The following is a 15,014-nucleotide window of genomic DNA, read 5'->3' on the forward strand; positions in this document are numbered from 1 at the left end:
AAAATTGAACGATAGGGTTTCCAGGTTTTCAGTATAGAAATTTTAAATTAACCCCAAGTGTTTCATTTAATTCTAGGCAGGCACCTAATTTACAAGCTTGTTTATTATAATTTCCAGATGGTTAATTTGAATACATTTTTTGCAGATTTTATTTCCTCCTTATGTTTTTTTCTACATAATTGATGAAAAAAAAAATTCACCTGTCAGGCATTGGCTCAGTTTGTTCTAAGCCAAAATAATTTCATTGACTTGCTTCCTTCTGATTCTTCAATTGCTCCATTGGTACTTGGCTGGCATGAATGCAATGAATATGGGTTGTTAAGGATGTTTAGAGAGCCGTTATGGTATAGGTAGATGTGGTGGACTAGAAACTGAGCGCCTCTGAGTCTTAATCGTTACCCCGTCTGAGTGACTTTGGATCAGTTGCTCTGTCCTAGCTCATCCCATCCAGTTGGGTTCTTGTGGGGAAAATAGAAGGGACCATTTTATCTGCCACCTTGAGTTATACAAAATAAAGGTGGGTAATAAAAGTTTGTTCACTATTTTGGACATAAAAGAGGAAAAGTTGCAAGATACTAGACTCCAGGCTTTGATATTTTGTATTAAACATCTCAATGTACCTACATATTTTATTATTTTTTTCAAAACAATATAGCTGCCCATCTTAAAACACAAGGGATTCTCAGCATTGAAGCTGTAACTGCTAGATGGTACTAACTTTGGGTCCTTGGTACTCTCTGAGCTTGGTTGTTTTCTTACAGATGTTTCATTCATGACTAGATAATAAACATAGACTTAGAACTGATAAAGTTACTTAACATGCCTGCAAGAAAACAACCAAGCTCAGAGACCACCAAGGGCTCCTCCACACGTCAATTCTGAGCTACTACTAGTCTGACGACTCAGGTGAATATGAATTCATGTGACAAAATACAGATCCAGCCACCAGATCACTTTCTGGAAATCTTGTGGAATGAGATCATTTTGTTCCTCCACACAAAAGGGACAAAGGCAGGAAATGACAGAATGTGGGATCGTGTCATCATGCAATCCTATGACTTATCTATTTGTATCTGGAAGTCAGGACACAAGTTTATCATTGTGGCATAAATAGGATCGTAACAATATATGTTATTATTTGGGCTCTGTATTATTAGAGTTTCCATTGTAAAGAATGTTAAATCTTCCATTGAGATCACATTAAGTCCTTGAATTATTTCCTTTACCTGAACAGAAATCATCTGAATATCGATCATAGGCTGCCTTGCAGTTGCGTTCATCACATTCACAAGTATCTCCATGAATATCTCCCCAATCTCCAGTTGGGTCAACATCATGACATATGCATTCACCACATACACAGGTTCCTGCAATAGGGAAAGTTGATATTTAACAGAATCAAAGAAAAACCAACAATTTTATATTTAAATGAAATATGACAAGGCTGGGCAATCTTTTCATAGCCAAATGCCCTGAAAATAAGGCTTGCCTTGGCCACAAGGGTATGGAGAATCCAAAGAAGGAGAGATGCAATTTTTAAAAATGTCTACACACACACACACACACACACATATTAGATAGGAAGAATTTAAACCAAATAATTTGGTTTTAGTAACTTGTCCACACATTCACTGAAAAATCAGAACTCAAGAAAAATCAGCAATTGGTCTCTACATGTTAACTATGTTCTGGGAACCTTCAAAAACTGAGGGTCTACACAATGTTGAAACTGTTATTCTGATCATGTATAACTATTGAGTTAGCAGATGTGTTTCAAATGGCTAGGAAATTTATCATTCCTGAACACGTTAACTAGAGGAAATCAACATTTGCATCTGAAAAGGGTGCATGCAGGTAGATTCTAAATCACAATATCTCTTGGGTATAATATGTGGGTGAGGCGAGGCTTCCTTTCCCAAGTTTATATTTTCACTTATCCTAGGTACCATAAATTCTTTGACTCCTTGTAAAGGGCATTACCTTCAGCTTTTCGGGATCTTTCTCCAAAGACCCCCTAGAACAGCGATGGCAAACCTTTTTTGGCTCGCGTGCCATAAGTGGGGGGAGCACAGGGGGGTCGTGTGCAGGCGTGCCGCAACCATAATGCAATGTGAAGTCACTTCTGGTTTGCTCAGAGGGTCGTTTTAAGCGCTCCAAAGGCTTCTGGGACCGTCAAGAGGCTTCCCTGAAGCCTTCGGAGCGCTCAAAACGACCCTCCGAGCAAACCAGAAGTGCGTTCCCGAACTTCCGGTTTGCCCATAGGGCTGTTTTTTTGCGCTCTGGAGGCTTCAGGGAAGCTCATGAAGCCTCCAGAGGGCCTCCAGGGGGGCGGGGGGCTCTTTTCGCCCTCCACAGGCTCCTATAAAGCCTCTGAAGCCTGGGGAGGGTGAAAAATGGCTTTAAAAAAGGGTGAACATAGCTGGCCAGCGCGCACATGCGTGCTGGCCAGTTGACAGGGCAGCACCTCGCGTGCTGGCCAGTTGACAGGGCAGCACCTCGCGTGCTGGCCAGTTGACAGGGCAGCACCTCGCGTGCCCTGACAAATGGCTCTGCGTGCCACCTGTGGCACGCGTGCCATAGGTTCGCCATCACTGCCCTAGAAGTACCTGCATACCGAGACAACATTAAATGGACATGACAGCCAAGCTTGCTTGTTATTATTAAACACCCACTCTCAGTCATTCCTCTCTGTGTGCTGTGGCTTGGTATCTGCTGTAAGTAGTTTGTTTATCATTTACCATGCTGAGCAAATGCAGTGCGCTGGGGTCTTTTGCTGTGATCTTCTCCATAAGCAAACTTTAAACAAATCATGGAGACACTCCATAGTTTGTTCCTGCTGGAAGTCCTGGGAATATTGTGTTCACACAGTGTGATAGGCCATTACACAAGCTGGGGACTACTGCGTCCATGCTGTGCAGCTCAGAGAGTGGAGCAATTGGGGAAGTATATTTCCTAATACCTAAGCCACATGGGTTGCTATGTTTGTGCAAACAGCCCTAGAAAGTTTTGGATACTGAATGCATACTGAGTCAGAACCACTGTCACTCCTCCCATCTGGTCCTCAAACAGCAGTTCTTTCTATTGATGAATTCCCCTTCTATCCCTCATCAAATCATTGATGAGTACTGGGTTTAAGACAGAGAGTTGAGGTACTCCTCTGTATAGTTCCCTCCATGGAGGTGCAACTCCATTAAGCATACACTTTGAGTGCCGTTGGTCAGCCAGTTACGAATTCATCTGGTGATAATGCTGTTTAACCCAAATTTTTATATTCTATTCAATTCTATTCTAAGTTGCAAGCTTTTGTTACAGTTTTCTGTAACATCCTACATTTACTGGGAGCTTAACTTCTTGGATTAATAAAGCTGGGGGATGCATGACATGAAAATAGAGGCTCTATTCTATGCTTCTTCCCTGCCATAGGAGTTCCCAGTCACTGAGAAAGATTGCATTTTATTTTCTGCACTGCTGCACTTTTTAGTCATCAAACATGCCAGTTAGAATATCTTTGCTTTTTCTAACAAAAAAATGGCTGGCATAACCTTGTGCCACTCAACTATTTTAACGTATGAGTGCAAAATCCCTGTATAGAAACCCAAGATCTGAGATTCATACTTAACACTAACTGCCTGCAAACTAGGAATGTTTAGATCAATTTATGTTTCATTTGACCAGGTATGAATGTTAGTAATTATTATTGACTACATGAAAACAAGGGAGGTTGCATATAAGTTGTTAATAATGCATGTATTCATCGTTTTCATTCAGGAGCTTGAGAAAGTACTTCTTCCTCTTGGTTTCTCCACATCAGTTGTGAGGTTGGTTGAGCCAAGAGACAATAAATAGCTCAATGTTTCCCATTGAGCTTCACCCAACCTACCCTCATCAAAAAATTCACCATCACCCATAGGGAAGAATGCAGGAATGTCATCATGTGAACAAAATACACACTTCTTTCAGATACTTCTTTCTTCTGCCATGCTTTCTGATCCTATGTGGTTAACTATATATATATATCTCCTTATTATAATGATGATAAGGAGAACAGCCTGTGGCTTAGTGGCTAAGACTCCTGCCTAATATGTAATACAGCCCAGGTTCAAATCCTAGTAAGGGTATGGCTAGCTGATGAGAGCTAAATAGCTTGAAATAGATCTATACTAGCCTCCCTTTATTTATTTATCAGCACAAATACAACATATGTATGTATGTATATATGTATACACACACACACACACACACACACACACACACACATACATACATACATATATACATATACATATACATACACACAGTATTTTTTAAAGTATTACTTTCAACCAAATCATGACATTCCATCAATCATAAAGTTCCATGTCACCAATAGACAAATAATTCATTTACAAAACTGATGTTACAATCTAGTGCATAGTTTGTAGAAGTATCAGTCTGTGTGTATGTGTGCATTTTCAATATTTTAGCCAGGGCTTTAAAATTGCTGTATAATTAAAATGAGAGGATTTTATAAATGCTCTCAAGATAATTAGATGTTCCACATTTGGCAGAGTTTTCTCAATAAAGAGGTAGTAAAGAGATGATTTTTTAGATTTGCACTTTTGCTTTAATCTAATAGATCTGGACTGTAGTTAGAGAAACAACAGTTGATATTTTAAACATTTTCTTAGTGAAAACAAACATTTTCACGTTTTAGAAACACACAGAAGATCTATTTATGACTATTTTTCATCCAATCAAACTAAAATTACTTGAATGAAAATGAAATGATAAATTAGTGGTAGAAATTAACATGTACATAGAAAAGATTTAGACACAATTTTTATTTTGAACAAAAGTAGATTGAGGGCTGACTCTCACATAATGGAATATTGCATGTAAGGTCTTTTGAATTGGTTCTATTATGAAATCACAACAATCCTGGAAACCGTTTCTCAAGATGGCAGCAACGCTTATCTACACAGTCACAGTATTCAGAAACCATATCGTCTCCATTGTTGAAATATCAAAAATAAAATGCAGTGTCTCCGTTGAGTCAACCAATATATTAAAATCCCCTATTGGCCTTCAGTTCTCTTTAATAAAACTTTGAAAAGTAAGTTTTTAAAAAGTGGATCTAGAGCAGACTTAATTGATTTTTATGCTGTAAACTATCCAGAGTCAGTTTAAATTTCAGGCAAATAAATTTCATAGATGATAGAGATAGATAGATAGATAGATAGATAGATAGATAGATAGATAGATAGATAGATAGATAGATAGATGATAGATAGATGATAGATAGATAGATAGATAGATGGATAGATAGATAGATAGATAGTATTGTGGCCCGCCAAAGAACAGCGGAGCTGGCAGCAGATTCGGACAAGGGGACGAACATGGGCCAGTCCTGGAGTCTGGAGAAGGCTCTGATGAGGACTCTGCATTGGAGGCAGAGAGGGGGCCAGAGCCATATGCCAGTTATTAGCTGCCTTCAGAGTCAGACATCAGGGAGGCAGACGAACAGCTGCAGCCTGTTCCCAGTGTGTGCATGCAGAGAGTAGCCAGACAAAGGGAATAGCTAAGGAGCAAGAGCAAAGGTGGATAAATAGGGATTAGTTAGAGACAATTAGTTCACTTAATTGGTTCATGACTCTCAGAGGCTCCTTGCCAAGTTTTGAAGATATCAGCCTGGCAGCTCTCCAGGCCATATAAAGTCTGTGACTGTATATTCACCCTTGAAAGACTTCGCTGGATGTGAATGAGAGGAATTCACAGTAACTTAATAAAAAAGGGGTTTTTTTTTGGTCAGGGCAAGGAGTCTGCTTCATGGTTGGGGGAAGCCTAGGTCAGGATAGATAGATAGATAGATAGATAGATAGATAGATAGATAGATAGATAGATAGATAGATAGATAGATAGATAGATAGATGATAGATAGATAGATAGATAGATAGATAGATAGATAGATAGATAGATGATAGATAGATGATAGATAGATAGACAGACAGACAGACAGACAGACAGACAGACAGACAGACAGACAGACAAAAATCCATACATCTGCACACATATACATGCATACACACACACACTCACAGCAAACAATAAATGCTTCCCTAAGAAGAAAGAATATTATTTGATACTGCACTCAGCAGAGAATTTCATTGACAGGGACATTGTACAGATTTAATTTTATGCACAAAATAAAAATCATGTTTCATGTAATATAGAGGGTAGAGGTAGGGGAAAGCCTGATCATAATACCACATCACAACCTAGATGCATACTGCACCAAGACAATTGATCTTCAATTAAAATACAGTATCACCTAGGAAAAGCGAAGCCTCTTATATTCTCCTTTCTTTGCTTAGCACCTCTATTGGAACATTCATCTTGCTTAGACTCTTTGTTGTTAGGCACTCTTCTATTCCATGATTGGAAAAAGGACCTGTCAGTGTGTGTATCATACCTACACTAACATCTAGTTTTGTTGTTTTGTGAAAACATTTAAAAAGAGTATGGAAACAAAAGAGGCCAAGGTCTGAAATAGCATCACCCAAGTGCTGTTCCATATGCGCTGATTTCACAATATCTGACTAACTTTCCTCAGAATAACAGAGTTGGAATGGACCTTGGGGGTCTTCTAGTCCAACCCCCTGCTCCAGCAAGAAACCATATACCATTTCAGACAAATGGTTGCCCACTCTCTTCTTTAAAACATCCAGTGTTGGAGCATTCACAACTTCTGGAGACAAGTTATTCCACTGATTAATTGTTCTAACTGTAAGATAATTTCTCCTTTGTTCTAGGTTGCCTTTCTCCTTGATTAGCTTCCATCCTTGCTTCTTGTCCTACCTTCAGGTGCTTTGGAGAATAGTTTTGGCTGACTCCTACTTTGTAATTTTTCAGCAGTTTTCCTTCCCCAACCTGATACCCTATTAAAAGTATTAAGCTCTTATGCATGAACACCATAATGGAAAATATGTGTGCACACACACACACACACACACACACACACACACACACACACACACAGACACATCTCTATCTCTATCTATCTATCTATCTATCTATCTATCTATCTATCTATCATCTATCTCTATCTAGATTGTAAGATAGATAGATAGATAGATAGATAGATAGATAGATAGATAGATGATAGATAGATAGATAGATAGATAGATAGATAGATAGATAGATAGATAGATAGATAGACAGACACAAATACATACCTATTTCTCTGGCTCAACTGATAAGGAGGCGAGCCTGTGGCTTAGTGGCTAAGACTCCTGCCTAAGATATAATACAGCCCAGGTTCAAATCTCAGTAAGGGTATGGCTAGCTGATGAGAGCTAATTAGCTCGAAATAGATCTATACTAGTCTCCCTCTATTTATTTATCAGTACAAATACAACACACACACACACACACTATCTATCTATCTATCTATCTATCTATCTATCTATCTGTGATAGATTATGAGGAACTTAGGGTGCTTTAGATATTTTTCAGATATGTTGACCAGCATTTCCCCATGGTGCTCTCTTGCTGCCCCAGATTTTGTTTTGGCCATATTTCACTATATTAATACATTGGGTGGGCAAATAAAACAGAATAAATTGGCATTGGCTTATGGTTAGCACTATCTACCCCTCTTTTTGTAATAACAAATCAACTGAGTTTTCCCTAAGCCCTGTAATTTTGGAAAAGTGCCAAAGGTAGGAAAAAAAGTTAACTTAGATGATAACCAAGGTGAACAACAAACCTCTGTTGCTGCAGATTTTGCCATTTGGAGAGGTACACTTCTTCTTGATCTCCCAGGGGGCGATGTCACATTGGAGTTCACATTTATCGCCATGCCAACCAGCCTCGCAGTAACAGTTTCCACAGTAACACATGCCATGGCCTTATCCCAAAACATAAATTTTGACAGTGAAGACTTCCTTCCAGAAACATACAATATTCCATTCCTTTTTGAAAACTTAAAAGTTTTAACCTTAGATGTTTGAACAAAAGGGTGTTATGAAAATTTGTCTAACGGGAGTCAGATTTTTCTCAAAACTTATAAAAATAATAATCACAAAATATTTATGGACATCAATTATATTTGAGTTTCGAGAGCCAGTGAGGCCTTGTGTTTAATCTCTGTCAAGACCCATCAAAAGCTGGCATTTTCTGGCCTTCTGCAGAACCTGCTTGATTCATGTGAATTTATGAATGTGACACATTTTGTTCTGAAAGGTGAAGTGTCAGCCTGTATTTAATCAGACCTTTTGGTTTATATGAGTTGAACTGTCAGAATGGGCATATTACAGATATTTACAGAAGTTATCGATAACCTTTTTCCTTTTTTTATTCACATTAAATCACAGAGAAAACTCTTCCTTTACAACAGTATAATTTTGACAATTACTAAGATTCCTTTGCTGGCATCAGATCTAATATTAGATGTTTAATAAATGGTGCATAGCTCACAGTCTTCTTCTGCTTTCTTATGTTTGTTTTACTCTACGTTAAGAAGAAGAAGCCTTGTTGAGTTTAGAACAATTATGGTTCTTGTATACCAAATCACAACATTTTTCCTTACATAGTCTTCATTTTTGTGCTCTTTACTACATGATAATAATAATAATAATAAGTTTGAATTTATTAGCCGCTCCCTTTCCAAGTAGGACTCGGGGCGGCGTACAATGGAGCATATAAAACATAGAGGATGTATAAAAAGCACATAGACATACATACAAAACACACATACACATACACGGACACGGACACGGAGGAGGTAACAAATTACATCATATAGGCAGTTAAAAATCAACATTAAAATACCCCAATTGTAAGAACCCAATATGCAATTAAAAATTTAACGTTTAAAAGACATTTAAAAAACAGTTAGGAGGAATAAGAGAAATTACGATTGAGCCAGGCCAGATAATTGAAAGAGGTGGGTCTTCAGCTGTACACGGAAGGAGCGGAGATCGGAAGTAATCCTGATGTCACGGGGGAGGTCATTCCACAGGGCTGGGCCCATCACAGAGAAGGCTCTGCTCCTGGGTGTCGCCCCCCGGCACTGTTTGGCGGACGGCACCCGGAGAAGTCCCTCTCTGTGTGAGCGAATTGGTCGTAGGGATGTGTGGGGCAGGATGCGATCCTGCATGTAACTAGGCCCTGTGCCATGAAGCGCTTTAAAGATCATAATCAAACCTTGATGTCTCCATTTTTTATCAACTCCCTCTATTTGCAACCAATGGGTCAATATTTGGTTTATATGGGAAAAAAACCCTACTAGAAGAAGAAGAATGTTATTTGAGTGTAGAACCATTCTTATATTGATGGAACCATAGGGAGAGCTATGCCAGAATAATGACCTGTATCTAAACCTTGTATCTAAAATCTTTTAAGCTCAATGTTTACTAACTTGAGGGACTACCACAACACAACAGCTTAGCACTCTTCTTCAGGATCTGTTTGGGATTTCTCAATCTAGATTGCAGGACTGATATATCTGGTGGTCTCCTATCCAAATACTAATCAAGTTCACTCCTGCTTTTTAAAAAAAAATCAGCAACACATTCTGATTGGTTGGTGTTGCCACCTTGTATAAGTTCCATTTACTCATTGATCATATATATATATATATATATATATATATATATATATATATATATATATATATATGTGTGTGTGTGTGTGTGTGTGTGTGTGTGTGTGTGTGTGTGTGTGTGTGTGTGTGTGTTGCAATTGTACTGATAAATAAATAAAGGGAGACTAGGATAGATCTATTTCGAGCTAATTAGCTCTCATCAGCTAGCCATACCCTTACTGGGATTAGAACCCAGTATATTAGAATATACACACACACACACACACACACACACACATATAGAAAAGAGATGTGTTTGCTTCCAATTCTGTACTAATCAAAATTACTATGTCACCTTTAAGATGTTACCCTCTTATACTCTGAGATGCATTATATTGAAAGATGTGATAACCATCTATCCAAGTCTCTTGTAGAAAAAAGATATTGAATTGCGCAGAAACTTGAAAATGGGATGACCACTCTGTTATATTCTATGAAAAGGATGTCAATTTGGTTTATTTCAATTAGCATTTTTTTCAATGGGATTGTTTGGGAAGAGAAGTATAGTTTCTTTCCTAGTAGCCTTGAGCTGCTCAATTTTCTTCGGTGGCATACTTTCCAACTGTCTTCTCAGAAGAACAATGATGTTTTTTCTTCTTACAGGCCATCAGTGACCTCATCTCAGAAGTAAATATTTATATCTCAAAAAGAAAGGGCAACTTCTGGCCTCAGAAGATATGATGATAAATGAAACTTTCAATTAAAACTTCAGTTGGATAATGGGGTGCACTAACTATAATGATAAATTTTCAGAAGGTTATGCAAACTGCCACTTCAATGCTGTCTCGCTATCTTCCGAAGGTCATTTTCTAACCTGCAAATGAATCTTGGGTATCTCTAATTAAAGTTTGTGGGATAATGTTATCTTATAATAGGTGGATTGAGTCAAGCTAATAGAGGAATGGTCTATTCTGCTGCAGCTTTTTGTTGATTTGATGGCAGCTAAACATGGTCATAAGGAAAGGACCAAGGAAAGGACCAAGGGTTTACATTGTTATGATATGAAGTGGAAAAAAAGAGACTTATGGTATGCACAGACCCAGTGCCCAGTTTGGAGTAATGTATACAACTGTATCAGTAGTGGATTTCCATTTTTTTACTACTGGTTTGCTTGTGTGCATGCATGCACGCAATGCTTCTGCGGAGCCTCCCACCACCACCACTACCAGTTCACCCAATCTGGGCCAAACCAGGAACAACCCTCTCTGAACTATATTTGCAGAGGAGGTCAAACGCTGCAAGTTGTAGGTACAACATTGCAATCCAGCTCCATTTCTTTTGTCTGTGCATCACCTCCCTCTTCATCATAAGCATTCAAAAGGGTTGCAGCTTGGATCACAAGGCTGTGGCTACCACCTTGGAGATGACAATGCCCTCCAACCACTGCTGAAAACATATGCACACAATACTGCTTTCTTTGCTGCTGGATCAGGTGGCCATCTGTCCTGCTTTTTTCCTTGATGATATGAGGTGGAATGCTCACCACGCAAAAGATAGTAGCAATTCTGAAAAAAAGCGTGTTTAATTTAAGAAATTGCAGACAGTATTTGGTCTTCTTCATGTTCTGAAGCTCCTTGTCTTCCAGTCCAAAGTGCCACAGCGTAATCTTCAAACTGCTTCAGCAGTGAACATTCATGCAGATCTGCAGAAACACTGCTGTCCTTTTGTTGTCTGTTTATTGTGAATAGGACAAGGCTATGCTTTTCTAAATTTTATTCCTCATTTTCACAACTACAGCTAACTAATACCAAGTTTCGCTGGGTTGCAGAAATTGTTCAAAGAAAATAAGTAGGGGGGGGAGCTATTTACCTTTCTCTGAAAGAAAATGATGGTTAGTAACTGCTGTATTCCTTGCCTTTGTCCCCAAATTATCTCTAAGGACAGCTGTGATTAAGGCCCAGCCAAATTGGTGCATTCAACCCAAGTTGGAGCAGAACCATTTCCTGCAAAAATTGTCCTCAATGATAGACCATGATTATCTGAAAAATGTTTGCTGCGATTAGCATAGCTTTAAATATGCTCACCTGTACACATCAGTCCCGTTTCTTCATCTATGCATTCTCCATCATCACACTCACAGTATTTACCATGGATCAATCCATTTCCTTCTAAATTGTCACATTTACATCTGCCACAGTGACAAGTACCTGTAAACATCAGAAACACAGTACTGGCATTAGGACTACGGTTTACCATTCAGTTTATCATTGAAAACCTAGTTACCTGCGGGACCGCATCTCACCTCATACATCTCTACGACCTATCCGCTCTCACAGAGAGGGACTCCTCCATCCGCCATCCGCCAAGCAGTGCCAGCGGGTGACGCCTAGGAGTAGAGCCTTGTCTGTGATGGGCCCAACCCTCTGGAATGACCTCCCTCCCGATATTAGAACAACTAATGACCTCCGCTCCTTCCGACAGAAGCTCGAGACTCACCTGTTCCGACTAGCTGGCTTAGCCGATTGATAGTTCCATCTTCCACCTCCTGGCAAACATTTTATTGGGGAATTTTTTAAGGGAATTTTAATTGTATTTGTATTTTAACTAAGAATTGTACAGTATATTTTTTACCTCCTCCGTCTACGTCTATGTCTATGTCTACGTCTACGTTCATGTCTATGTATTTGTATATGGTTTTAACTTGACTGTACACCGCCCCGAGTCCTGCCTAGGAAAGGGTGTGGTCTAGAAATAAAAGTTTATTATTATTATTATTATTATTATTATTATTATTATTATTATTAAAAGAACGTTTGACTTCATGCCCTATGTTACTTTCAGAATTTTATATAATGTATGTCATTAATAAGGCATACAAACATCCTACTAGTAGACATAGTAGGTTGACTTAATTCATCCTTCATTGTTATGGCAACCATTTCCAAACTACTCTACCTGGGTGGCTGAGAATCTTCATAGGCATTTCACCCTTCAACCTGATCTCTAGGTATGGTGGCATCCTCTATGGTTTCTATTCTTTGATTATTTTGGTGGACATTTTCTTCAACTTTTGTCCATTTCTAAAATATATTGCGGGAGGGTGGTCTGGCAATCAAAGCTACAACAGAACCCCAAGCCTGTTTGTGCCATAGATTTTATTAAAGATTTCCCAATGGTGACAGGAGATATTTCTGTTTGTTTTTCCCTTATATGGCTGGCCATTCTACATGTGACTCTGGGCAGTAAATTAAAACAACAATCAAAACATGAACAAAACTGCAAATCCATCCCTCTGAGGGCAGTGCACACATCCACATTAACACACAGCCATCAACTCCCCAAGTCAGTGCATTTATGGTGATTAGAATGCAGTGTTGCAGGGTAATAATGCTGACTGCTAACTGCCAGCAGTTTGATTCTCACTGGCTCAAGGTTGAATCAGCTTTCCATCCTTCTGAGATGGGTAAAAAGAGGATCCAGATTGTTGGGGGCAATGTGCTGACTCTGTAAACTGCTTAGAGAGATGCTTGTAAAGCACTGTGAAACAGTATATAAGTCTAAGTAGTATTGCTATTGCTATTTAATTTCCTTGCCTAATTCCTGGAGGACAAACCAAGTTTATACTGCCTACAGAAAACCACAAAGTTTATGACGCCTACAGAAAACTATCAATTCCTTTCTTAATAATAACCATTCAATCTTATATTCTTCACAGTAGTTAAATGCGTTCACACAATATATTTTGTATGATTGATTAAAAACTTATACAATACAATACAAGAGCAGAGTTGGAAGGGACCTTGGAGGTATTCTAGTCCAACCCCCTGCCTAGGCAGGAGACCCTATACTGTTCCAGACAAATGGCTATCCAACATCTTCTTAAAGTCTTCCAGTGTTGGGGCATTCACAACTTCTGGAGGCAAGCTGTTCCACTGATTAATTGTTCTGTCAGGAAATTCTCCTCAGTTCTAAGTTGCTTCTCTCCTTGATTAGTTTCCACCCATTGCTTCTTGTTCTACCCTCTGGTGCCTTGGAGAATAGTTTGACTCCCTCTTCTTTGTGGCAACCCCTGAGATATTGGAACACTGCTATCATGTCTCTCCTAGTCCTACTTTTCATTAAACTAGACATACCCAGTTCCTGCAACCGTTCTTCATATGTTTTAGTCTTCAGTCCCCTAATCATCTTAGTTGCTCTTCTCTGCACTCTTTCTAGAGTCTCCACATCTTTTCTACATCATGGTGACCAAAACTGAACGCAGTATTCCACGTGTGGCCTTACTAAGGCATTATAAAGTGGTATTAACACTTCACGTGAGCTTGATTCTATCCCTCTGTTGATGCAGCCTGGAGCTGTGTTGGCTTTTTTGGCAGCTGCTGCACACTACTGGCTCATATTTAAATGGCTGTCCACTAGGACTCCAAGATCCCTCTCACAGTTACTACTATTGAGCAAGGTACCATCTATACTGTACCTGTGCATTTGGTTTTTCTTGCCTAAATGTAGGACCTTACTCTTTTCACTATTGAATTTCATTTTATTAGATAGTGCCCAATGTTCAAGTTTGTCAAGATCCTTCTGTATGTTAAGCCTGTCTTCTGGAGTGTTGGCTATTCCTGCCAGCTTGGTGTCATCTGCAAATTTGATGAGTTCCTCATTTATTCCCTCATCCAAGTCATTGATGAAGATGTTGAAGAGCACTGGGCCTAAAACAGAGCCTTGGGGTACTCCACTGCATACTTCCCTCCATGTAGATGCAGTTCCATTGAGGACTACACATTGAGTACGGTTTGTCAGCCAGTTACGAATCCATCTGGTGGTGATGCTGTCTAAACCACATTCTTCTACTTTATCTAGTAGTAGGTTATAGTCTACCTTATCAAATGCCTTACTGAAGTCCAAGTAAACTATATTGACAGCATTCCTCTGGTCCACTAATTTTGTCACTTTGTCAAATAATGCAGTAAGATTAGTCTGGCATGATCTGTTTTTGACAAACCCACGTTGGCTTTTGGCTATTACTTTGTTTACTTCTAATTCATTGCTTGATTATCTTTTCCAGAATCTTTCCTGGTATTGAGGTCAGGCTGATAGGTCTGTAGTTTCCTGGATCTGTTTTTTCCCCTTTTTTGAAGATGGGAACCACATCAGCTCTTTTTCACTCCTCTGGCAGTTATCCGGTGCTCCAGGATCTCTGAAAGATATAGTTCAGTAGTTCTGAGATCTCGTCTGCCAGTTCCTTCAGAACCCTGGGGTGTAATCCATCTGGTCCTGGTGATTTGAACTCGTCTAGGGTAGACAGGTGCTCACTTATCATTTTCTTCCCTATTTCAACTTGTGTTCCTAATCTGATTTTTGTGGTGCTGTTTTTGATAGGTTGGACTGTTTTATCCCTTTGTGTAAAGATAGATGCAAATAAATGAGTTAAATAGTTCTGCTTTATACTTGTTGC

At 39.1% G+C, this 15,014-nt stretch overlaps 1 protein-coding gene across 1 annotated transcript in view; it reads right to left on the reverse strand.

Annotated features, from left to right (window-relative positions):
* Positions 1-15,014, reverse strand: part of ITGBL1 (integrin subunit beta like 1) — a 184,111-nt gene that overhangs the window by 103,902 nt on the left and 65,195 nt on the right. The window contains exons 4-6 of the mRNA XM_081946761.1: positions 11,647-11,769; positions 7,745-7,885; positions 1,227-1,367 (exon numbers count right to left, since the gene is read on the reverse strand). Of these exons, the coding sequence (XP_081802887.1) occupies positions 1,227-1,367; positions 7,745-7,885; positions 11,647-11,769 (405 nt within the window). The remainder of the gene's footprint in view (positions 1-1,226; positions 1,368-7,744; positions 7,886-11,646; positions 11,770-15,014) is intronic.

The sequence above is a fragment of the Natrix helvetica genome (genome assembly GCF_964273705.1).
Source record: "Natrix helvetica genome assembly, chromosome: 3".
In the NCBI taxonomy this organism is placed as follows: Eukaryota; Metazoa; Chordata; class Lepidosauria; order Squamata; family Natricidae; genus Natrix; species Natrix helvetica.